The sequence below is a fragment of the Prionailurus bengalensis genome, chromosome B3 (genome assembly GCF_016509475.1).
Source record: "Prionailurus bengalensis isolate Pbe53 chromosome B3, Fcat_Pben_1.1_paternal_pri, whole genome shotgun sequence".
Lineage (NCBI taxonomy): Eukaryota > Metazoa > Chordata > Mammalia > Carnivora > Felidae > Prionailurus > Prionailurus bengalensis.
In genome coordinates this window covers 34,114,701-34,141,145 of record NC_057355.1, presented here as the reverse complement: position 1 = coordinate 34,141,145, position 26,445 = coordinate 34,114,701, and the positions used below count along the sequence as shown (strand labels likewise).

Here is a 26,445-nt window from a genome sequence, read left to right as displayed (position 1 = left end):
ATTAGTCCTCTACTCACAACTTTTGCTGTACCCACACTTTTGTACCTAGTCATACTTTATCATTTAGTTCAAAATATTTTTTCATTTTTATTGTAATTTATAAGAGTATTGCTTAATTTCCAAGTACTTGAAGACTATCTAGTTATCTTTATGTTGATTTAGAGCTTAATATCACTTGGGTCAAAAAATGTACTCTCAACATTTTCAATCCTCTTGAAATTTGTAGGGACTTGCTTTATAACCCAACATATAATCAATTTTTCTCAAATGCCCCATGTGCTCTTGAAAAGACTGCAAGATTCATTACACATCAACTAGGTCAAGTTTTTTCATCTTGTTTTCCTATCATTTGCACCCTTATTAAATTTTTGTCTCTAGGTATTAAAGCAATAATATCAAGTCTCCCCTAATGTTAGAATTTTTGGGGGTGCCTGAGTCAGTTAAGTGTCCAACTTCAGCTCACGTCATGACCTCACAGTTCATGGGTTCAAGCCCTGCATCAGGCTCTATGCCGACAGCTCAGAGCCTGGAACCTGCTTTAGATTCTCTGTCTCTGTCTCTCTCTCTGCCCCTCCCCCACTTGTGCACACTCTTTCTCTCAAAAATAAATATTAAAAAAATAAAAAAGGTTAGAATTTTTGTATCTCCCTGACGGGATGACCATTTTATCATTACAAAACATCTTCATCTGAAATGTTTTTTGCCCTAAAATACACTTTAGTACTAGTATACGTACACCACCTTTCTATTTGTTAGTCTTTGCATACAAATCTATCCTTTTGCTTTCAGCCTTTCTGTATCTTTATATTTAAGAATGTTGCTTGTAAACAGCATATCACTGATTTTTCAGTTGGTTTTAACCTAGTCTTCTAACTGGAAGTATCTTACCTATTAACATTTAATGTAATCTCCAATATATTTGGACTTATACCTACCAATCTGCTATGTATTTTCTTTTCTGATCTAATTTATGTTTGTTCCTCTCATTTCTGGTCTTCGTTTAGATCAAATATTTTTCGTTTTTCCATTCTCCCATCTTTATTAGCTTTTTTTTTTTTAATTTTTTTTTCAATGTTTATTTATTTTTGGGACAGAGAGAGACAGAGCATGAACGGGGGAGGGGCAGAGAGAGAGGGAGACACAGAAACGGAAACAGGCTCCAGGCTCTGAGCCATCAGCCCAGAGCCCGACGCGGGGCTCGAACTCACGGACCGCGAGATTGTGACCTGGCTGAAGTCGGACGCTTAACCGACTGCCCCACCCAGGCGCCCCTCTTTATTAGCTTTTAAGACATATATTCATTTGCTTTTCTGTTAGTGGTTAAAGACTAAAACAAATATCCATAACATATTTAAGTCTAATGTATTTTGAACAATTTAACCACTTCCCAGATAACCCAGGGACCTTAGTATAGTTTAATTCCATTTACCCAAGTAACTTTTGTGTTGTTATTGTTGTCAGGCAGTTTAATTCTATATAGTTGGCCTTCAAACAATGTAGGAATTAAGGGCACCAATTTCCTATGTAGCCAAAAACCTGCATGTAACTTTTGAGTCCTCTAAAATTTAATTACTAATAGCCTATTGCTGACTGGAAACCTTACTGATAACATAAACAGTCAATCAACACATTTTTATATGTTATATGTGTATTATACATTGTGTTCTTACAATGAAGTACACTGCTAGAGAAAATAAAATGTTATCAAGAAAAGCATAAGGAAGGAGTGCCTTGGTGGCTCAGGTGGCCAAGCGTCTAACTCTTGATTTCAGCTCAGGTCATGATCTCATGATCCATGAGATCAAGCCCAGCATTGGGCTCTGTGCTGACAGCATGGAGTCTGCTTGGGATTCTCTGACTCCCTCTCTCTCTGCCCCTCCCCAGCTTGTGCACTCTATCCAAATTAAATAAACACTTAAAAAAAGAAAATCATAAGGAAAATACATTTACATAACTGTGTTTATCAAAAAATCCACAAATAAGTGGACCCATGATGTTCAAACCCCTGTTGTTCAAGGGTCAACTATATATTTGAAGTGTTATAAAAGACATTATTGTATTTTTAGTCATATTCACTTAGATTTATAAATATTATTCACTCTTTGCATTTTTCTTCATTCTTTCCTATGTTTCTGTTTCTATCCAATGTCATTTTCCTTCTGCCTGGAGTACCTCCTTTAGTATTTCTTTTAGTGCAAGGCTGCTGGTGACATATTCTGAGTCTTTGTCTAGAAATAATTTCACATCATTTTCACTTTTTTTTTCAATGTTTATTTCTTTATTTGAGAGAGAGAGAGTGCTTGTGCACGAGTTGGGGAGCAGGGAGAGAGAGGATAAGACAGAATCCCAAGCAGGCTCTGCACTGTCAGCAAAGAGCCCAACATGAGGCTCAATCCATGAACCATGAGATCATGACCTGAGCCAAAATCAAGACGCTTAACTGACTGAACCAACAAGGTGCCCCCATTTTCATTTTTGAAAGCTATTGTCACAAGGTACAAAACTCTGAGTTAGCTTCATTTTATTATAACTCTCAAAACATGCCAGGCCACTGTCTTTTGACTTCCATCATTTCTGTTGAGAAGCCAGTTGTCAGTTTTTTTTCACTGCTGCTTTAGCAGTGCTTTTTATTTTTTCCTTTCAGACTGCTTTTAAGGAATTTTTCTTCCTTTCATTTGGAGAAGTGTCCATCTGGTGTGGCTTCCTTTGTATTTATCCCGCTTTAGGTTAAAAATGGTTCATGAACCTGTGACTTGATGTCTTGGCCATTATCTCTTAAAATGTTGCTTTTCCCTTATTCTCTTTCCTTTCTTCCTGGACTCCAATTACCCACATTTAAGAACCTTTCATCTTTTCCTAGATGTTTCTCGTGTTTATCTTTGTATTTCCCCCTTCTTTTTTGCTCTCTGCACTTATAGATTTCTACTGACCTATCTTTTAGTTCACCAATCTTCTCTTCTCCTATGACCAATATGCTGTTGAGCCCATCTTTTGAGTTTATAATTCCAATTGCATTTTTTATTTTTAGAATCTCCATTTGCCTCTCTTTTAAATGTATATTTCAGATATTGATAAAAAATAAATTTTCGGGGCACCTGGGTGGCTCAGTCGGTTAAGCGGCCAACTTCAGCACAGGTCATGATCTCGCAGTTTGTGAGTTCAAGCCCCACGTCGGCTCTGTGCTGACAGCTCAGAGCCTGGAGCCTGCTTTCAGATTCTGTTTCCTCCTCTCTCTGCCTCTCCCATGCTTGAGCTCTCTCTCTCTCTCTCTCAATAATAATAAATAAATGTTAAAAAAATTTAAAAAAAATAATAAATTTTTTTTATCTATATTTCAACATATTTGAAAAAAAAGGTTTTAAAGTCCAGGTCTGAAAATTCAGTAATTGGGTCATCTGTGAGTCTACTGACATTGTCTATGTGTTTTTTTTCTCTGTCTCATTTCTTAATATCTGTTATTATATATAGATAAAGTATAAACGTTGATGATGTTATGTCTCTTTGGAGAGGGTAGTCAAATTAAGGAACAGATCATCTTAATCTAATTAAGAATGCCTTAAAGCTCGTCTTCAGCTTTTATAACGTCCAGCCTATTAATGACTCACTCCCTTTCTGAGAGTACAGCTCTTCAGAGGTCTCAGTGCCAGTGTAGGACATTCAGTAGGGCCCCTCTCTGAAGGTGGATCATAGAACTCCAATTTTTTTTCCTTAACAGTGTGAAATTGCAGAAAACTCTGATCTTTTTTCCAGTTTAGCTTTTTAGCCTTTTACCCCATATAGCTTAAGAATTCAGAGAATGTCTTGAGGGAAAAACCTCTGAGTTCAAGGGTTACACCTGGATCATGATCCTGGCAATCCCAAATTCCTGGTCTTGGCAATCCCAAATTCCAACTTTTGCCTCCATTGCCCTATGAGATTCCTAAAAGTTGTGCTGACTTCTCTGACTCTTAAAAACTCTGCCTGAAATTGTGGTTTCGTGTTCTACAGCAAAAATTGACAAATTCCTACTAGGAGAAAAACATCTCACAGACACAGATTCACTACTATGCAATTATCTTCTCTCTAGGATCGGCATTCCAACAAAGTCCAACTTTCCTGGGCAGCTAGCTCTCTGATGTGCAGCAACACTTTTTTCAGTTATTCTCGGCATGGGTAATAGTCTGTCACAAGCTATTCCACCTAAGCTCAAAGCAAATGTCCCACCTTCATTGTATTTTAAGCCTTGAATAAAATTTCTCTTTGTACACCTTGCCATGATTTGTCTACTAATTTGGAACAGATGCAAATACTGTACCTGGGTTGTAAACAATACATACACACATTTATATTACAGTTCAGATTTGTATAGTATTGTTACAACTGTCCATATGTGACTAATAAGTAAAAAAAAAATGTGATTATATAGCAAAAAAAGCCTGAAATCTATCAAAAATCATTGCTTCCTTTAAAATAAAGTGTCAAAGTACATGTTTAATACCTTTTAGATCTCTGTGTATCCAAACTGAATTATGTAAAAACACCAACTGGGCTGGTGAATCTTGCTGTTAATGTTAAAATCTTTAGCTATAGCCTACCACTTTCAAGACAATTTCTAGTAAGAGTTATGAGCATTTAATGAAGTGGAAAACCTTTAAAAGCAGTGTTTTAATAAACTGTCAGTTGTGAAACCAGTTTAATAGCTCTCCCAAATAGTAAAGGTAAATATAGTTCCAGGAAAATCAATCCAATTATATACCTATCCCTATATATATATATGCATGCTGGATCACGACATAAAGTGTATTTCTGTGAGTTGTGATCAAAAAGTTTGAAAACGACTGCTCTATAAAACCATTGAAGAGGACTTGCTTTCTTTCATGAGGTAGAAAAGGCCAATATATCTGTTATTTACTACTCATAGGTGATAATTTCTTACCTTTTTAGAGCACTTGGCTGTGGTTTTCAGACAGCATTTCTTATGGCAAGCATATTTACATACTGAAAAACAGATTAAGAATGCAGTATTTTTAAAAGCCTGTACATCAATGACAAGAACTTAAAAAGTTTACAACTTTAGGGGGGCCTGCTTGGTTCAGTCGGTTGGGCGACCGACTTCGGCTCAGGTCATGATCTCACAATTTGTGAGTTCGAGCCCCGCATTGGGCTCTGTGCTGACAGCTCAGAGCTTGGAGCCTACTTCGGATTCTGTGTCTCCTCCCTCTCTCTAACCCTCCCCTGCTCACACTCTGTGTCTGTCTCTCAATAATAAATAAATATAAAAAAATTTTTTAAAAAAAGTTTACAACTCTGTTTTAGACATATTTTCTTTAAATTTGAGGCTGCTATAATATCATATATATGTTTCATATGGTATTAGAATGGGGGAGGGGAAGGGGAAAAAAAAGTTAGAGAGGGAGGAAGCCAAACTGTAAGAGACTCTTAAAAACTGAGAATAAACTGAGGGTTGATAGGGGGTGGGAGGGAGGGGAAAGTGGGTGATGGGCACTGAGGAGGGCAGCTGTTGGGATGAGCACTGGGTGTTGTACAGAAACCAATTTGACAATAAATTTCATATAAAAAAACAATAAAAAAGCATTTTAACCCATTCTATTTAGAAAAGTGAAGCTGAAAAACATGCCTAAAATTTCTAACTACTGTCTATGAAAAAGCTTTTAATCTTTCATCACTGTCTACTCCTCCTCCCTGCACCTGCCATATTCCTACAGAATATTTTCTATCTTTCTGACCTGACTCACAAATTAGTCTTTATGCTCTCCTCATATATCTGGCTCTGCAATCTATTAAAGTGCCAAAAATACCTATTAAGAATCATTCCAAGGAGGAAGAAACGTATTATCACCAAAGACTCCTGCTGAAATGAAAGTACGTTGGGTAGCACATTAAGATCTAAGAAAGGCTTTATTTATTTACTATCTTAGAAAGTCCAGAATAGAGCTCTGAGGAACCAGAATATAAACAATATCAGTTGTGACTGGGAAAAAAGATAAAGAAAAGTTTCAGAGGAGAAATTATTCCCTGGAGCAGCAGAGAAAAGGGTTGTTAGGCAATTGGTAGTGGGAAGAAGCAGTGAGAGAATACTGAAAACATACCTGACCGGTGTCACTTTGCTACACCAGTTCTACCCCTTGATATCAACACCTAAGTATTTTTTTGAGCTTCTAAAACATAACTTGTGAGGTTTTCAAGACCGAGATCAAATAGGGGAGGCTATCTCATTGTGCAGGTGAAACCACCAGTATAATCACAAAGTCAGTTAATTCTATTTAGAAATCAAACCAAGCCCACCCAAGTCATAAACAAGCAGATTTTTTTCCATTTTCAGTTTTAAAACACAGAGACATTTATACCAAACCTACTGGACTCAGACTAACATCAAACAGTCAAGTTAATGGCAAACTATTTCCTATTTTGTTCTTACTGTAATTTTTTTAGATTATCAATAATAAAACAAAAAGAAACCATTGTTGATGACAGAACAAATAAACATATCTAATAATGGTGATTCCACAATGGTGACCATGACTTTCATCCTTGTCCTACTGGACACAGCCCTTCCTAATACTTCAGTCATTCAATTCCAGGCCACTAGGAAACAAAACCTCCAAGAATTACTGAAAGCACCACAGTAGACGTATGGCATGACAGGAAAAGAATCTGAAGGTCCTCTGTAAGCCAGAACCCAGAACCAAGGTGACCTATAAAAAGTCTCTATTCACATTCACAGACTTATATATTCTGATGAGATTACAGTAGAGGGGCTCCTGGGCAGCTCAGCCAGTAAAGCATCTGACTCTTGATTTCAGCTCAGGTAGGATCTCACAGTTGGTGAGTTTGAGCCCCGTGCTGGGCTCTCTGCTGACAGTGCAGAGCCTGTTTGGGATTCTCTCTCTCTCTCTCTCTCTCTCTCTCCCTCCCTCCCTCCGTGCAACTTACCCATCAGCTCTCTCTCTCTCAAAATAAATAAACTTTCACACACAAAAAAAGTTTAACAAAGAAGATTACAAGTAGAAAAAAAGTACTTTTTTGGTTATAGCCTAATAATATTTGCATTAATTCATCCATCCATCCATCTATAGGTCCATCTACCTAACAAATATTTATCAAAATTTGTAATACCAGAACTGATCTGGTATTAAGTTTCAAGTGATCTGGTATTAAGAAACAATTAAGTTTCCTGACCTTATATGTCTTTCTAGTGGGACAGCCTGACAAACAAGAAAACAAATACTTAATATAACCTTGGGTGGCGAGAAGTGCTATGAATACTATTAAGCTGAGGAAGGAGACAGAGAATTAAGGGACAAAAAATTAGGGGACAGAGTGGCATTCAGATAGGACAGTAAGGAAAGAGCTCTGTAAGAGGTAACATTTGAGTGAAGACATAGATTAACTGAAATAGTAAATCATACTAACGTCTGGGAGAAGAGCATTTCAGATAAAGTAACCTGCAAGTACAATGACCAAACAACACCAAAATATCTGGTTTGGCAACAGGGAGTAGGTGAAAGAGTACAGTGAAATGAGGTTAAAGAATCAGGAAGTGTGAATTACTCTTTTATGTTAAAAAAAATGTAAGTAAACTTAGGAAATAGAAATATCAAGGGGTTAAAAAAAATTCTCAAAGATCACTCATATTGGCTAAATAAAAGTACTATAATTTCTGAGGGTAATTGTCTTCCCTCAGAAGAGCTCTTCCAGTTTGGAGAAACTCACAAATTGGTTCCTCAGGCTACTAAATGTAGATAAAAAGTTTCTGGAAGAGTGGCTTTCGATGTGAGTCCTGACAGCAGGGCCCAGACCCTTCTTAGCCACAAGTTTAAAGTGGGACCCCTGAGAACCTAGAGAAGTCAGTTCAGGTCTCTGTACTTTATTTTGCACTTCAAAGAACGGATAGATGGGTGTCTGACAAAGTACATGTGTTCTGCCACATGTGACAAGATTATATAGCAAAAATGAGGTTCATGGTGAAATGTTTGGAATTACTGTAGTAAAGATAGATGGATTCCTTTAAAAAAAAAAAAAAAGATCACTCATACTTACATTTGCAAACAGAGGCTCGGTCCATTATCCATATCAGGGAAGAACAGTACTCACAGTATGTAGGGATGCTATACTGGGTGGCCTTAAAGATGTGACCATTGTGCTCTTCTACCTGAATTAAAAAAAAAAAAAAACAAAACCATAGCATTTATGTTAAAGCCAACATAACAAATGCTGTCTTAACATAGTCAGCCAATGGGAAATCCTTCAATCCCTTGTTAAGTCTTCAATGGGCATTTACTCCAGGAGTAAATATGATCTTCTGAGAAACTAAATAGGCAATATATGTGGTCCCTACTTTCAAAAAGCTAACAATCTAGTAGAGAAACAAGATCAACTTGTATGAAAACAGAAAGGAATGCTACAAACATACAAGAGCTGTTTTGCATGACTCTGAATCAGCATTTTAAATTATAAAAATCAGTGGTCCTAGACAAACAAAAATTAAAGGACTTCATGACCACTAAACCAGCCCTGCAAGAAATTTTACCAGGAACTCCCTGAGGGGAGAAAAGACAAGGGGGGGGGGGGGAGACCAAAAGCAAGGAAGACTAGAAAGGACCAGAGATCACCACCAGAAACTCCAACTCTACAAGAAACATATTGGCAACAAATTTGTATCTCTCAGTACTCTCTCTAAATGTCAGTGGACTAAATGCTCCAATCAAAAGACACAGTGTAACAGATGGATAAGAAAATAAGACCCATCTATATGCTGTTTAGAAGAGACCCAGTTTAGACCTAAAGACACCTTCAAATTGAAAGTAAGTGGATGGAGAACCATCTATCATACTAATGGTCAACAAAAGAAAGCTGAAGTAGCCATACTTACATCAGACAATCTAAACTTTAAAATAAAGACTTTAACAAGAGATGAAGAAGGGCATTATATCATAATTAAGGAGTCTATCCACCAAGAAGACCTAACAGTTGTAAACATTTATGTTCCAAATGTGGAAGCACCTAAATAAAATCAATTAATCACCAACATAAAGAAACTCATTGATAATAATACTATAATAGTAGAGGACTTCAACACCTCACTTACAACAATGGACAGATCATCTAAACAGGAAATTATGGCTTTGAATGACACACTGGAGCAGATGGATTTAACAGATATACTCTAAACATTTCACCCTAAAGCAGCAGAATATACATTCTTCTCCAGTGCACATGGAACGTTCTCCAGAATAGATCACATACTGGGACACAAATCAGCCCTCAATAAGTACAAAAAGATCGAGACCATACCATGCATATTCTCATACCACAATGCTGTGAAACTCAAAATCAATCACAAAAAAAAATTTGGAAAGATAACAAACACTTGGAGACTAAAGAACATCCTACTAAAGAATGAATGGGCTAACCAAGAAGTTAAAGAAGAAATTAAAAAGTACATGGAAGCCAATGAAAATGATAATACCCAGCCCAAAACCTCTGGGACGCAGCAAAGACAGTCATAAGAGGGAATACAGATAGCAATCCGGGCCTTCCTAAAGAAGGAAGAAAGGTCTCAGATACACAACCTAAACTTACACCTTAAAGAGACGGAAAAAGGACAGCAAATAAAAACCCAAACCAGCATTAGACAGGAAATAATAAAGATTAGAGCAGAAATCAATGCATTAGAAACCAAAAAAAAAAAAAAAGTAGAACAGATCAATGAAACCAGAAGCTGGTTCTTTGAAAGAATTAACAAAATTGATAAACCACTAGCCAGTTTGAGCAAAAAGAAAAAGGGAAGGACCCAAATAAAATCAAGAATGAAAGAGGAGAGGGGCGCCTGGGTGGCGCAGTCGGTTAAGCGTCCGACTTCAGCCAGGTCACGATCTCGCGGTCCGTGAGTTCGAGCCCCGCGTCGGGCTCTGGGCTGATGGCTCGGAGCTTGGAGCCTGTTTCCAATTCTGTGTCTCCCTCTCTCTCTGCCCCTCCCCTGTTCATGCTCTGTCTCTCTCTGTCCCAAAAATAAATAAACGTTGAAAAAAAAAATTTTTAAGAATGAAAGAGGAGAGATCAATAAAAACAATAATAAGAGAATATTATGAGCAATTATATGCCAATAAAATGGGCAATCTGGAAGAAATGAACAAATCCCTAGAAACATATAAACTATCAAAACTGAAACAAGAAGTAACAGAAAATTTGAACAGACCCATAACCAGTAAAGAAATCAAATTAGTAATCAAAAATCTCCCAAAAAACAAGAGTGTAGGGCCAGATGGCTTTTCAGGGGAACTCGATCAAACATTTAAGAAAGAGTTAACACCTATTCTCTTGAAGATGTACCAAAAAATAGAAATGGAAGGAAAGCTTCCAAAGTCTTTCTATGAAGCCAGCATTACCTTGATGCAAAACCAGACAACGACCCCACTAAAAAGGAGAACTTTAGGCCAATTTCCCTGATGAACATGGATGCAAAAATCCTCAACATTAGTCAACCAACAATACATTCAAAAAATTCTTCACCACAACCAAGTGGGATTTATACCTGGGATGCAGGGCTGGTTCAATATCTGCAAAACAATCAACGTGATTCATCACATCGATAAAAGAAAGGACAAGAGGGGCACCTGGGTGGTTCAGTCAGATAAGCATCCAACTTCAGCTCAGGTCTGATCTCATCGTTCATGAGTTGGAGGCCTGCATCGGGCTCTGTGTTGACAGCTCAGAGCCCGGAGCCTGCATCAGATTCTATGTCTCCCTCTCTCTCTCTGACGCTCTCCCACTCACACACACACACACACTCTCTCTCTCTCTCACTCACTCTCTCTCTCTCTCTCTCTCTCTCTGTCAAGAATAAACATAGAAAGAAAGAAGGAAAGAAAGAAAGAAAGAAAGAAAGAAAGAAAGAAAGAAAGAAAGAAAGAAAGGACTAACAGATGGACAAGAACCACATGATCCTCTCAATAGATGCAGAGAAAGCATTTGACAAAATACAGCATCCTTTCTTGATAAAAATCCTCAATAAAGTAGGGGCAGAAGGATCATACCTGAAGATCATAAAAGCCATATATGAAAGACTCAACACTAACATCATCCTCAATTGGGAAAAACTGAGAGCTTTCCCCCTAAGGTCAGGAACAAGACAGGGATGTCCACTCTCACCACTGTTATTCAACATAGTATTGGAAGTCCTAACCTCAGCAATCAGACAACACAAAGAAATATAAGGCATCCAAATTGGCCAGGAGGAAGTCAAACTTTCACTCTTCACAGATGACATGATACTCTATGTGGAAAACCCAAAACATTCCACCAAAAAACTGCGAGAACTGATCCATGAGTTCAGCAAAGTTGCAGAATATAAAATCAATGCACAGAAATCAGTTGCCTTCCTATACACCAATCGATCCCATTTACAATTGGACCAAAAACCATCAAATACCTAAGAATAAATCTATCTAAAGAGGTGAAAAATCTATACACTGAAAACTACAGAAAGCTTATGAAAAAAATTCAAGAAGACATTAAAAAAAAAAATGGAAAAAGATTCCATGCTCTTGGATAGGAAGAACAAATAGTGTTAAAATGTCAATACCACCCAAAGCAATCTACATATTCAATGCAATACCTATCAAAATAACATCAGCATTCTTCACAGAGCTAGAACAAACAAGCCTAACATTTGTATGGAACCACAAAAGACCCCAAATAGCCAAAGCAATCTTGAAAAAGAAAACGAAAGCAGGAGGCATCGCACCCGGACTTCAAGCTGTATTACAAAGCTGTAATCATCAAGACAGTATGGGACTGGCACAAAAACAGACACTCAGATCAATGGAACAGAATAGAGAATCCAGAAATGGACTCACAAATGTATGGCCAACTAATCTTTGACAAAGCAGGAAAGAATATCCAATGGAACCAAGACAGTCTCCCAGCAAGTGGTGCTGGGAAAACTGGACAGCAACATGCAGAAGAATGAACCTGGACCACTTTCTTACACCATACACAAAAATAAATTCAAATTGGATGAAAGACCTCAATATAAGACAGGAAGCCATCAAAATCCTCGAGGAGAAAGCAGGCAAAAACCTCTTTGACCTTGGCCGCAGCAACTTCTTAACACATCTCCAGAGGCAAGGGAAACAAAAGCAAAAATGAACTACTGAGACCTCATCAAAATAAAGGAGCTTCTGCACAGCGAAGAAAACAATCAGCAAAACTAAAAGGCAACCAATGGAATGGTTGCAGATATTTGCAAACGGCATAGCAGATAAAGGATTTAGTATCCAAAATCTACAGAGAATTTATCAAACTCAGCACCTCAAAAATAAATAATCAAGTGAAGAAATGGGCAAAAGACAGGAATAGACACTTCTCCAAAGAAGACATTCAGATGGCCCACCGACACATGAAAAAATGCTCAACATCACTCATCAGGGAAATACAGATCAAAACCAGAATGAGATACCACCTGACACCTGTCAGAATGGCTAACATTAACAACTCAGGCAACAAAAGATGTTGGTGAGAATGCAGAGAAAGAGGATCTCTTTTGCACTGCTGGTGGGAATGCAAACTGGTGCAGCCACTCTGGAAAACAGTATGGAGGTTCCTCAAAAAATTAAAAAAAAGAACTACCCTATGACCCAGCAATTACACTACTAGGTACTTATCCAAGGGATACAGGTATGCTGTTTCGAAGAGGCACATGCACTGCAATGTTTATAGCAGCACTATCAACAATAGCCAAAGTATGGAAAGAGCCCAAATGTCCATTGATAGATGAATGGAAAGAGAAGATGTGGTGGCTCAGTCTTTTGAACGTCTGACTTCAGCTCAGGTTATGATATCACGGTTCATGGGTTCGAGCCCCACATCGGATTCTGTGCTGACAGCTCAGAGCCTGGAGCCTGCTTCAGATTCTGTCTCCATCTCCCTCTGCCCCTCCACTGCTCACTCTCTGTCTCTCTCAAAAATAAATAAACATTAAAAAAATTTTTTTTAAGATGTGGGGTGTGTGTGTAGATACACACACACACATATATATGTATATGTATATGTATATGTATATGTATATGTATATGTATACACACATATACATATATATAATGGAGTATTACTTGGCAATCAAAAAGAATGAAATCTTGCCATTTGCAACTACGTGGATGGAACTACAGGGTATTATGCTAAGTGAAATTAGCCAGAGAAAGACAAACATTGTATGCCTTCACTCACATGAGGACTTTAAGACACAGAATAGATGAACACAGGGATGGGAAGGAAAAATAATATAAAAACAGGTAGGGGGACAAAACATAAGAGACTCTTAAATATAGAGAACAAACAGAGGGTTGGTGGAGGGATTGTGGGAGGGGGAATGGGCTAAATTGGTAAGGGCATTAAGGAATCTATTCCTGAAATCATTGTTGCACTATATGCTAACTAACTAGGATGTAAATTAAAAAATAAAATAAAAGCAAATAATAAAATAAATAAATGGGTATCTGTAAATATTAAACAAAAAGAAGGAATGTTCTATAATCATTCAAAATCTAATTGCTAAAATTCAGGGAAGCACAACTGAATTGTAGTTTAATTCAGAAAGCTTGTATATTAGTAACTATATTTATTCCATCTCAAGAAATAATATGCTAACCAAAGATGGTTAATCTTCATGAAGTCTATAACAGGGGCACCTGGGTGACTCAGTCGGTTAAGCATCAGACTTCAGCTCAGGTCATGATCTCACGTTTCACAAGTTTGAGCCCCATGTTGGGCTCTGTGCTGACAGCTCAGAGCCTGGAGCCTGCTTTGGATTCTGTGACTCTGTCTCTCTCTCTCAAAAACAAATTTGAAAACTAAAAATAAATAAATAAAAATTTTAACAAACAAACAAACAACCAAACAAACAAACAAAAAGTTTGGGAAGATGGTAGAGTAGGAAGGCTCTGAGCTCATCCTGTCCCACAATTACATCTACGTTATCACCCACATTCAGGTCAATAAACAGAGAGTGAACTGAAGACAGGCAGAACAAACTCCACAACAAGATACACAGAAGAAACTGCATCTGAAAGGTTAGGAAAGTCAGAAAAGTGGAGGGAGGCTGCCTGCAGTAGGGAAAGAGCTACCCGTGCAGGGAGGGCAAAGAAATGGGCCCTCACACCAAGGCAGCTCACATGGTGAAGAATAATCCCCATAATGTTTGGTTTTAAAATCCAGGAGGAGTTGAATTCAGTGAGTTTGGAAAACCAGTGGGACTTGCAGCCTGGAGTGTTGTTTTTTTTTTTTTTTTAATGCTTATTTATTATTTTGAGAGAGAGAAAGATAGAGAGAGACAGACAGACAGAATGTGAGTGGGAGAGGAGCAGAGAGACAGGGAGACACAGAATCCAAAGCAGGCTTCAGGCTCTGAGCTGTCAGCACAGAGCCTGATGTGGGGCTCGAACCCACGAATCATGAGACCATGACCTGAGGAGAAGTCAGGCACTCAAATGACTGAACCACCCAGGCACCCCATCAGCCTGGATCTTTAAAAGTCACCTGACTCAAATGATGGTGGGAATCCAAAGTGATTGCAGCTACTCTGGAAAACAGTATGGAGGTTCCTCAAAAAATTAAAAATAGGGGCACCTGGGTGGCTCAGTTGGTTAAGCGTCCGGCTTTGGCTCAGGTTATGATATCACGGTTCATGGGTTCGAGCCCCACATCGGATTCTGTGCTGACAGCTCAGAGCCTGGAGCTTGCTTCGGATTCTGTGTCTCCCCCTCCCTCTGCCCCTCCCGTGCTCATGCGCTGTCTGCCTCTCAATAATAAATAAACATTCAACAAAAATGTTTTAATTAAAATTAGAACTGGGACGCCTGGGTGGCTCAGTCAGTTGAGCATCCAACTTTGGCTAAGGTCATGATCTCGCAGTTTATGAGTTTGAGCCCTGCGTCCGGCTCTGTGCTGACAGCTCAGAACCTGCAGCCTGCTTCGAATTCTGTGTCTCCCTCTCTCTCTGCCCCACTCTCTCCCACTCATACTCTGCCTCTCTCTGTTTCTCAAAAATAAATAAATGTTAAAAAAAAAAAATAGAACTAACCTAAGACCCAGCAATTGCACTACTAGGCATTTATCCAAGGGATACAGATGTGCTGTTTCGAAGGGACACATGCACCAACATGTTTATAGCAGCACTATCAACAATAGCCAACGTATGGAAAGAGCGCAAATGTCCATGGATAGATGATAGGACAAAGAAGATGTTGTGTGTGTGTGTGTACACACACACACAATGGAATCGGCAATCAAAAAGAATGAAATCTTGCCATTTGCAACTATGTAGATGGAACTAGAGGGTATTATGCTAAGCGAAATTAGAGAAAGACAAATATATGATTTTACTCATATGAGGACTTTAAGGTACAAAACAGATGAACATAAGGGAAGGGAAGGAAAACTAATATAAAAACAGGGAGAGGGACAAAACAGAAGAGACTCTTAAATATGGAGAACAAACAGAGGGTTAGTGGAGGGGTTGTGGGAGGGGGAATGGGTTAAATGGGGAAGGGGCATTAAGGAATCTACTCCTGAAATCATTGTTGTACTATATGCTAATTAACTTGGATGTAAATTAAAAAAAAAAAAAAGTCAGCTGACTCAGCAAGGGGTGAGCTGGGAGGGCAAATGATAGCTGGGATACTATCCCTTAAAGAGATAGTAACCGCACAGAGAGGACATAAAAATAGCAGTTTACACAATACTGGGGGGCAAATGGGAGCTAGATAAATTAAAGCTGATTTTGGAGTGAGCTGGGGGACTTCTATGAAAACAAGGGAGCTGGCAGTCACCATTTTTCTCCCCTGGCCCCCAGCACAAACACAGAGCCACCTACAGGATGAGGAGCTGCACACCCAGACACTTGCAGCCTTCGCCCAGGGCTCAGGGCACACTTTGTTAAAGCTGCATGCTCCCCACCCACCCACCAGGTGTGCTGCTGCTACCATATACTGCACCCAACAGCAGCATTCAGCCATGCACCTCCAGCCACCATCCAGCATCAGGCCCAACCACACCCAGCCACAGTGCACTGCCACACCAGGCCTCATGTCCCCAGCCATTGCAGCATTTCATGGTTTCCATCATAAAACTAGTGGCCCAATGCCAATTTTGCTAACAATGCGTCCTGCATCAATGGACAAATCATCTACACAAAATCAAGAAGGAAACAATGGCTTGGAATGATACACTGGAACACATGGATTTCACAGATATAGTCAGAATATTTCATCCTAAATCAGCTGAAAAACACACTCTTTTCAAGCACACATGGAAAATTCTCTGGACTAGATCACATATTAGCCCACAAAATCAGCCTGAACAAATCCAAAATATCAAAGTCATACCATGCATCTTTTCTGACCACAACGCTATGAAACTAGAAGTCAACCACAAGAAAAACTCTGGAAAGACCAAATATGTGGAGGTTAAATAACATGCTACTAAACAACAAATCAGTCACCCAGAAAATAAAAGAAGAAATTAATAGAACAGATGAATGAAACCAGGAGCTGGTTCTCCAAAAAAAAAAATCAAGAAAAGTGATAAGCCTCTAGCCAAACTTATTAAGAAAAAAAGAGAGAGAGAGAGAGAAAGGACTCAAATAAAATCACAAATGAGACAGGAGAAAAAACAACTGACACCACAGATATACACAGAGAATATTATGAAAAATTATATGCCAACAAATTGGACAACCTAGAAAAAAATGGATAAATTCCTAGAAACATATCACCTAAGAAAAATGAAATAGGAAGAAATAGAAAATTTGAACAGACTGATTACTAGCAGAAATTGAATCAGTAATGAAAAAATTCCCAACAAACAAAGTCTAGGACCAGATGGCTTCACAGGTGAACTCTACCAAACATTTAAATAAGAGTTCATACCTATTCTTCCCAAACTATTCCAAAAAATAGAAAAGGAAAGAAAACCTCCCAATTCATTCTATGAGGCCAGCATTCTCTAATAAACATAAATGCAAAAATCCTCAACAAAGTACGAGCAAACCAAATCCAACAATACATGAAAAAAAATCATCCATCACAATCAAGTGGGATTTGTTCCTGGGTTGAAAAGATGGTTCAATATTCACAAATCCATCAACGTGATACATCCCATCAATGAGAGAAAGGAAAAAAACCACATGATCATGTCTATAGATGCAGAAAAAGCATTTGACAAGTACAACATCCACTCATGAGATAAACCCTCAACAAAGTAGATTTAGAGGGTACATACCTCAACATAATAAATAAAGGCCACATATGAAAAACCCATAGCTAGCATCATATTTAGTTTTTTCCCCTAAGATCAGGAACAAGACAAGGATGTCCATTCTAACCACTTTTATTCAACATAGTACTACAAGTCCTAGCCATAGCATTCAGACAACAAAAAGATATAAATGGTATCTAAATTGGTAAGGAAGAAGGAAAACATTCACTGTTCACAGACACATGATATTATATATGGAAAAACCCTAAAGACTCCACCAAAAAACTGCTAGAACTGACAAATAAATTCAATGAAGTTGCAGGACACAAAATCAATGTACAGAAATCTGTTGCATTTCTATACACCAGTAATGAAGCAGCAAAAAGAGAAATTAAGAAAGCAATCCCATTTACAATTGCACCAAAAATAGTAAGACACCTAACTAACAACATGAAAGACCCCATACTCCAAAAACTATAAAACACCAATGAAAGAAATGGAATAGAAGATGACACAAAGAAATGGATTACAAGCACAAATATTGTTAAAATGTGTCTACTACCCAAAGCAATCTACACATTTAATGCAATCCTTATCAAAATACCAACAGCATTTTTCAGAGGTAGAATATACAATCCTAAATTTGTATGGAACCACAAAAGACCCCAAATAGCCAAAGTAATCTTGAAAAAGAAAAGCAAATCTGGAGGCATCACTCTTTCAGACTTCAAGTTATATTACCAAGCTGTAATAATCAAAAGAGTATGGTACCGGCACAAAAAGAGACACACAGATCAATGGAACAGAACAGAAAATCCAGAAATAGACCCACAAATATATGGTAAATTAATTTCTGACAAAGTAGGAAAGAATATCCAATGAGAAAAGGGAAGTCTCTTCAACAAATAATGTTGGGAAAACTGGACAGCTATACGCAAAAGAATGAAACTGGACCACTTTCTTACACCACACATCACTAAAAACAAATTCAAAATGGATCAAAGTCTAAATGTGAAATCTAAAATCATAAAAGTCCTAGAAGAGAACAAGGGCAGTAAGGTCTCTGACATCAGCCATAGCAACATTTTTCTAGATGTCTCCTGAAGGGAAACAAAAGCAAAAATAAACTACTGGGATTACATTGAAATACAAAGCTTCTGCACAGTAAACAATCAACAAAACTAAAAGGTAACCTAAGGAATGAGAAGAGATATTTGCAAATTACATATCTGACAAAAGATTAGTATCCAAAATATATAAAGAACTTACAAAGCTAAACACCCAAAAAACAAACAATTGAGTTAAAAAATTAGAAGAAATAAACACATTTTTCCAGAGGACATACAGATGGCTAACAGACAGACACATGGAAAGATGACCATCACTCATCGTCAGTGAAGTATAAATCAAAACTACAGTGAGGTATCACCTCACACCTGTCAAAATGGCTAAAATTAACAACACCACAGGAAACAACAGGAGTTGGTGTTTTTACACTGTTGGTGGGAATGAAAAACTGGTGCAGCCACTCTAGAAAACAGTATGGAGCTTCCTCAGAAAGTTAAAAATATAACTGCCCAGGGTGCCTGGGTGGCTTAGTCAGTTGGGAAGCTGGCTCTTGATTTCGGCTTAGGTCATGATCTCACAGCGTGTGAGATCTGCGCTTGCAGCATGGGGCCTGCTTTGGATCCATCCTCTGTCTCCCACTCTCTGCCCCTCCCTCTCCCCTCTTCCCTTTCTCTCTCTCTCTCTCTCTCAAAAATAAATAAATGTTTAAAAATTAAAAAAAAAATAGAGCTGCTCTATGATCCAGCAATTACACTACTAGGTATTTACCCAAAGAATACAAAAATACTAATCGAAAGGGATACGTGCACCCCAATGTCTATAGCAGCATTATCAACCAATAGCCAAATTAGGGAAAGAGCCCAAATATCCATCAATTTATGAATGGATAAACAAGCTGTGGTATGTATATATTCAATGGAGTATTATTTAGCCACAAAAATGAATGCAATATTGCCACTTGCAATGATATGGATGGAGCTAGAGAGTATTATGCCAAGTAAAATAAGTCAGAGAAAGACGACTACCATATGATTTCATTCATATGTGGAATTTAAAAACAAATGAACACAGAAGAAAAAAATAAGAGAGGCAAACCAAGAAATAGACTCTTAACTATAGAGAACAAACTGATGGTTACTGGACGGGGAAAGGGTGGTAACTGGATTAAATTGGGGATGGGGTTAAGTATACTTGTGATGAGCACTGGCTATTGTATGTAAGTGTTGAATCGCTACATTGTACACCCGAAACTAATGTAATACTGTGTGTTAACGAACTGGAATTAAAATAAAAACTTAGTCAAAGTAAGAGAAAAGCCTTCAAGACTTTAGAGTCTTGTATATCATGTGTATATGGGGGTATACATGTACATATATTTGATAACATAAAAAGTAATTTAAAAAATTTGACATGTGTATAAACAGATCAATGAATAAAAAGAGAAAGTTCAAAATTAAACCCAAATACATTTGGAATGAAGTATATTATAAAAGTGATATTTCAAATCATTGCAAAAGAAATGCATCATTGAACACAGTTCAGAGAATTGACATGCTTTTAAAAATAAATCAGACTTTGATCCCTACCTTATTCAAGACTAAAATAAATCCCAGATGATTAAAAATTTTTATAGGAAACAAATGAAACAATAAATGTATGAGCAAAAGGCAAGGGAAAAGTGAAAAATTATTTGTAATAATTATATAATTATTTGTCTAAGAAAGATAAAAACCTCAAACATAAAATAACTGGTGAGGGGTGCCTGGGTGGCTCGGTCAGTTAAGCTTCTGACTTTGGCTCAGGTCATGAGCTCATGATTCATGAGTTTGAGCTCCACAAGGGGCTCTGTGCTGACAGCTCAGAGCCTGGAGCCTGCTTCAGATTCTGTGTTGCCTTCTCTATCTGCCCCTCCCCTGCTCATGCTCTGTCTGTCTCTCTCTCTCTCCAAAATAAATAAAAACATTTAAAACATTTTTTAAAAACTGGTGAATTTGTATTTCCATAATAAACAAATCAACTATAAATAAAGTAAAAAGATAATTCCAGTCAGAATATCCTAAAAAAGGAAGGGGAATAATATATACATTTAATTTTTTATGTCTATTAATTGATTGACTGACTGATTTTGAGAGAGACTTCAAGCGGAGGACAGGCAGACAGCAAGGGAGACAGAGAATCCCAGGCAGGCTCTACTCAGCATGGGGCTCAATCCAACAACTGAGAGATCATGACCTGAGCTGCTATCAAGAGTCAGAGGATTAACTGAGCCACCCAGGTGCCCCTAAGGAAAAAGGACCGGGAAAGAAGTTTCCTTTATAATGAATATCATTTTAAATTATGTTATGAATTTCTCAAATATAAAAACTAGTTAAAAATTTTAGAGATTATGCTGGCAAACAGAACTAGACCAAGAGTATCATTGATGATGACTGGCAACACTGCCTGTTACTAAAATATATGGCAGGGAAGGCTGTACAAACTTTCAGTTATAAAATAATTTATTATTTATTTAAACTTAAAGTTACAAAATAATTAAATCAGGAGGATGTAATGTACAGTATGATGGCTACAGTTAATAAGAGATACATTATACAAATTAAGAACATGAGCAATGGCAAAATATGCTGAAATGACTTTGAGAATGTCTTTTGAATTAGAAGTAGTTATATTTGTAAAACCCTTAAGAGTCCTCAGTTGTTTGTTTTTGTTTTTGCTTTTGTTTTTTTAGAAATGAGGGGAAGTTAAACAGCTCCTATGTCTGAGAAGAGGTATTTGTACCTTTCATGAGTAAACATTTTCACTTTTCTGCCATTTTAGGAAACCACCACCAATAGCAAGTCACAGAATTCAAGACACATTTGCCATTGTAAATTTTTGTAAAGACATAAATTATAACCCCTTAGGCAACTGATAAACATTCCTTACATATATCCACAGAAATACTGTAAAATATACGTCAGACTACTAAAAATTATTTCTTGCTAACATAAGAAACAGATTATAACTTACTAAATCAGTTTCTTTTTTCCTTCTTTTCTTTCTTTCTGTTTTTGGCACCTGATGGGAGAGAAATACAGAAACTGTAATATCAACAAAGACAAACATACTTTCTTGCTTCTGTGCAAATGCTGAGATTTTTGCTCACAGGTAGTAGAGCAAGCAGCTCTTTGTTCTTCAAGACAAAGTGTGCAGTGCTAGTAAGCAAATGTGAGAAAACTTTTAAATTTAGTAAAACACAGTGCTCATAAAAACAACAGAATAAAAGGACACTTTAGGGATTCTTGTCTTATTAAACATTAGTTCTGTCCAGAAGCCATTCCATATTAATTTAAATGATAATTTTATTTTAATCATTAACTGAATGATTATTAACTTTTAAGATTGTACTTTCCATATTTTGTCTCTAAAAAACTCTCCATCTCAGAGTTAAATATAAAAAGGTATCACAAGGGATATGGAAAGCTCTTTTATATATGACATTTCCTGATAATTACAGTATAGAGCAATCTAAACCTAACCTTTAAAATTATAAACAAAGGCAGTATAAGCCTACTAAAAATCTTCTTCTGCATAATATAAAGTTAACTTTGACCTAGAACAGAGGAACTTTCAAGGTATTACTTATACCTGACTACTTCAAAAATGAGTTAAAATGACTAATAAATCTACACACATATAAACTAGAATAACTGGAAATAAGGCCCCATCAATAAAAAGGATTAATAATATTCCTGATATCTAATAATTAGAGACCTATTTATTTCAGCTGGGGTACTAAAATGAAACACTGATAACTTTGTCTAAGCTTGCTATCTTTTCTGCAATAGGGATTTCATAATAGTTATTTAATAGGACTGAAACAAGAATGAAATATCAAACTCCTAGTACAATTCCTGGAATTCAATAAATAAATGTTACTATTAACTGTTATATAGATTTCTAGCAACACACATCCTCTCAAAACCTAATTTAAGAAGAAATATAACCTGTGGTTCTTTACATAAAGGCCATCAAATGATACAATGAATCACATCTTTAACCACGACTTTTCAAAAGGAAATTCATGTAGTGAACTCTATCAAAGTAGAAGGTATAATTTTGAGGACACATATTATATTGTAACTAAGCAAAGAATATATTAATTGCAGAAGATTTAGATAAAATGGCTTGATAAACTTACAAGACAGAATTAAGTTTGCTGAATCTAAAGCAGTGCTAAGTTGACATGTTTCCTGTAATGTTCTTCTCAAACACTGTGTCAAACAGACTGTTAAAAATTCTTAACTGAATCCTTTTTAGAAATCAAAACATAGTATATTTACCTTTGTGGGTATACAATCCAAAGTCTTGAATTCATTCATATATTCATCTAAAAACACTTTAAAAGTGTTAACCCAAACTCTGACTGGAGATTCCCTCCAATCACGCTGCTCAAGTCTCATGGTCTTTTCCAGAATCTGTTCAAATAGTGCATAGAGGTCTTTATACCGTATGCTTTTCCCATCATCTACCTAATAAGCAATAAGAGAAGAAATGTTAAGGTTTTATAAAGAAATTCTATAAATATAGAAGTTGATTGAACTTGTATTAGGTAGTGCTTAGAATAAAGATTAGGATCCTTTCTAATGGGCATGCCCATGAACTCATGTGGTATTTGTAAACTCTTCTACTTGGAATGTCTGCCAAATAAAACCTATTAAATTTGAGTCAAATACCTAACAATTTAAACAATATAACAATCTGAAAAAGTCCTGGAAACTTTCCAATAAACTATATTTAGTTATAAAGATTATTTGCATCCCTTTTAATTACCCATTGCTTCAAAGATGAACCATGTTTGGATAGTTCCACTCTAAAATTGAAAGAATGAATACCTGAATCCTTGTCTAATGATACATTAGGTAACTTTTATTTTATTTTTCCAAAGAGTGATATGCCCTGACTAACACTGTATTACATGCACAGAAATCTACATGGAATTAACTTTTTTATTTAAATAAGATCTGGAATCTTTATGAGAAGAAAGGGGCTTTAAATGACCAAAAAGTGTTAAATACATTTAGAATTTGTTTCTCCTTCACTTCCTCAAAATAAGTTGAACATTTTTGATCTAGGGTTAGAAAACCACTATTAAGCTCTGCTTTATAATTTTGGTTCTTCCTATGTAATTTAAGTGCACTGGAGCAACAACGCTGAGTCCCTAATCTAGGAAATACAGGTATGAAGCAGAGAAAGACATGAGCATAATAAGCAGTTGAGCAGGATTAGAAAAATACAGCCAATGTTGTCTCCACCCAAACCTAGTCATTTGCCATAGCCTGATTACTACTCTTACTATGGTCTTGAAATTCCTATTCTCTCAGACTGCATGGTTGAGGTTTCTAAAAAATCAAAAAGTCTTATATTGAGAAAGAAAAAGTAGAGGGTACACAAGAAAGTTCTGGTTTCTCTTTTCACAATAAATTACAGATTGAACAAAGAAAAATGATTAAATACAATTATTTATACAATGTGAGAATTCATAGATTGTAGAGATCAAAGAATTATTATATACTTTAGCATGAAAATAAATTTTCTAAAACATAACCAATATCACATAAGATTATAAGGTAAATCTGAAAGTGAAATAAACTGATATATATAAATCAGCAAACATAAATGCTCTAATTCCACTGGGGAAAAATATATAATTCCACACATGTGAAAATTAAAAGCTAAAGCTAGAGCTAAAAGGATTATGAGAAGTCAAAATAGTAGAGAGCCACAGAATCACATCTAGAATATTTGAATTCATCATCTTAAGAAGATTCAATATCTTAAGAGGAGAAAAAAAACCTACTTAAGGAAATTGAAGGAAGGTATTAATCTAAGACCCATAGGTATGCTTTTCCCTACCTATTCCTAAAACAAAAACAAAGAATTTGAGAAATCTCTCATTGAACACAGCTTCTGTATGATCTTCTACAGCATTGCCAAATTTTCATATGTTGAACTATTGAGTATCTCCTAACACAGTCCAACTTACCGCCAAGGCAGATGAATAAAAGCTGAAGATATTCTGCCGAAATTCTTTTAGGGCTTTTTTAAATACAACATCCACTAATGTGTCTTTCTTGCTGTCTTCATTATCTAGGTCATTCATCTGGAGGCCACAGAAAGAGTTTTTGCATATAATCAACTAATTAAAAACAGGTGAACACAATAGTGATATTGATTGGTTCTTCAACAATGATGGTCCTGATGGTTCTGAAAGTGCAAGCTCCTGCTATTATGGGTCCCAGGTAAAATCATGACTAGAAAGCAAATGTTTTATTACTACTAGATGATTTCTAAGATCCTTCTAACATTGTATTATTCTATTGTTCTGTCACCTGAGAAAAAACTCCAAGTATGCAATGACATGTCTCACCTTTACAATGGAATACAATGGGACAGTTATAGTAAAATGGAAGTCAATATTAAAGCATAAAACCTTAAATCCTGTCCACCCAGTCTGAGTAATGTATATCCTATTATTTGTACCTTTTGATAAAGAAAAGACCATCTAACTTACTGAAGCATATATAACTTTGATCTATAAGGGCCATATTCTGATATATACACGTATTCCATAGTCAAAACCAATCAGGGGCTTAACTCAGCGTGCAGAGTGTACCTTTTTCAGAAGAAATTCATCCATACTTTTTAAATCACTGACACTTGCTATGATCTGGACAGAGTCATTTTGCCAGTGCACAGATTCCAAAGCCACATTGCTGATCTTCACGCTTCGCTTCCGCTTTGCCTTTGGAGAAGGTTCTTTGTTCTCTTTGAACTCCTTCCGGCAACTACCAGGCAAGTCTGGGCTCAAAGGAGGTGTCGAGTGATACTGAACTAATTCTACAATTCAAGATAAGTATCCAAAAAAAATTTTTTAGTGAAAATATTGAAATCTCCATATTCTTCTAAGTTTAACTTCCTTTAGTAAGTCACTGAAGGAAACATATGTAAGTATCTGAAAAGCCAAGTAACATTAATGTCTGAGGTTAGGCAATTAAGCAATAAATCCAGACTGCATATTTGTACAGAAAATGTATTTTAAAATTATCACTTTTCGAAAGGAAATGCCACCATGTCTCCCAAGGGGCTAAGGTCTGATACCAAAAACCTGGATAGAGGGGTCTGGTAGAACCGAAGCCTGGAATCAGATACCACAGTCCCAAAGAAAAAAAAAGAAGATGTAATCACCCTGGCACATTACATGCTGTTAACCCAGTCATAGTTTTACTATATTAGTTTGAATGAACATTCAGCTATATATGAGTCCAGCAAACCAGTGAAATTCATTAATTATTATTTCATTACTAGGGTCTAAAGCCATAAATGTTCCAGTTATATTATCTGGTGTTAGCCTGGCAACCTGTCTAGGGAGCCAGGTAAGTCAACTGGCTCATTTCTCCCTGGTCTCTTTAGTATTCACGACTGTGTTACATATCTCCCAAATAACTAAATTTCTCAGGAATCCTAGGATTCCTAGAATTCTCTGAGAAATCTCCTGGAATGCATTAGATTTGTATATAATATTGGAAGGCCCAACAAATCTTCTTAATAACTATTTACAACAGCGAAATTAGATTCCATGTAAGTCCATCACAATCCAGAACTATACTGGGTTTGCCAAAGCCCTACCTGGGGCTTGATAAGAATGTTGGCCCCTTCTCACTTCACATTTCAGTTTGTCTCTCTGACACATGTTCACCTATCCAATAGTATGTCCTCATTCCTTCTAAAAGCTAATTCTGATAATGAAGGAAAAAAGTAGCCTCCTACATGCTAAATGCCACTTCAAGCAGAAAGGCAAACCCAATCTAAGATATGGCACCACAATAAAAATTATAAAGATATAGGATATATGTATGTGCAAATTAGTATCAATTGACTTTAATTCCATTATATAACCTAAACATATAAGTATCTAATTATTTCATTTAGCAAAGTCAATATCTTTTTTAAATAAAATAATGATTACTATAGAAATTATAATACTATTTCAGTATTAAAAACAAGGGCTACCTTAATAAATTGCTACCCAAAGATGAGTAAAAAGCTACAATTTTAATTTTTATATACATATCCTTAAGGAGC

At 36.6% G+C, this 26,445-nt stretch overlaps 1 protein-coding gene across 13 annotated transcripts in view; it reads right to left on the bottom strand.

The window, feature by feature from the left end:
- MYO9A (myosin IXA) overlaps positions 1 to 26,445 on the bottom strand; it is a 279,521-nt gene that overhangs the window by 55,789 nt on the left and 197,287 nt on the right. For all 13 annotated transcript variants that reach the window (XM_043553998.1, XM_043554007.1, XM_043554005.1 and 10 more), the window contains 6 exons: positions 24,977 to 25,200; positions 24,347 to 24,463; positions 22,644 to 22,832; positions 21,331 to 21,378; positions 8,041 to 8,152; positions 4,916 to 4,977 (listed from right to left, as the gene is read on the bottom strand). In XM_043553998.1, coding sequence (XP_043409933.1) covers positions 4,916 to 4,977; positions 8,041 to 8,152; positions 21,331 to 21,378; positions 22,644 to 22,832; positions 24,347 to 24,463; positions 24,977 to 25,200 — 752 coding nt within the window. The remainder of the gene's footprint in view (positions 1 to 4,915; positions 4,978 to 8,040; positions 8,153 to 21,330; positions 21,379 to 22,643; positions 22,833 to 24,346; positions 24,464 to 24,976; positions 25,201 to 26,445) is intronic.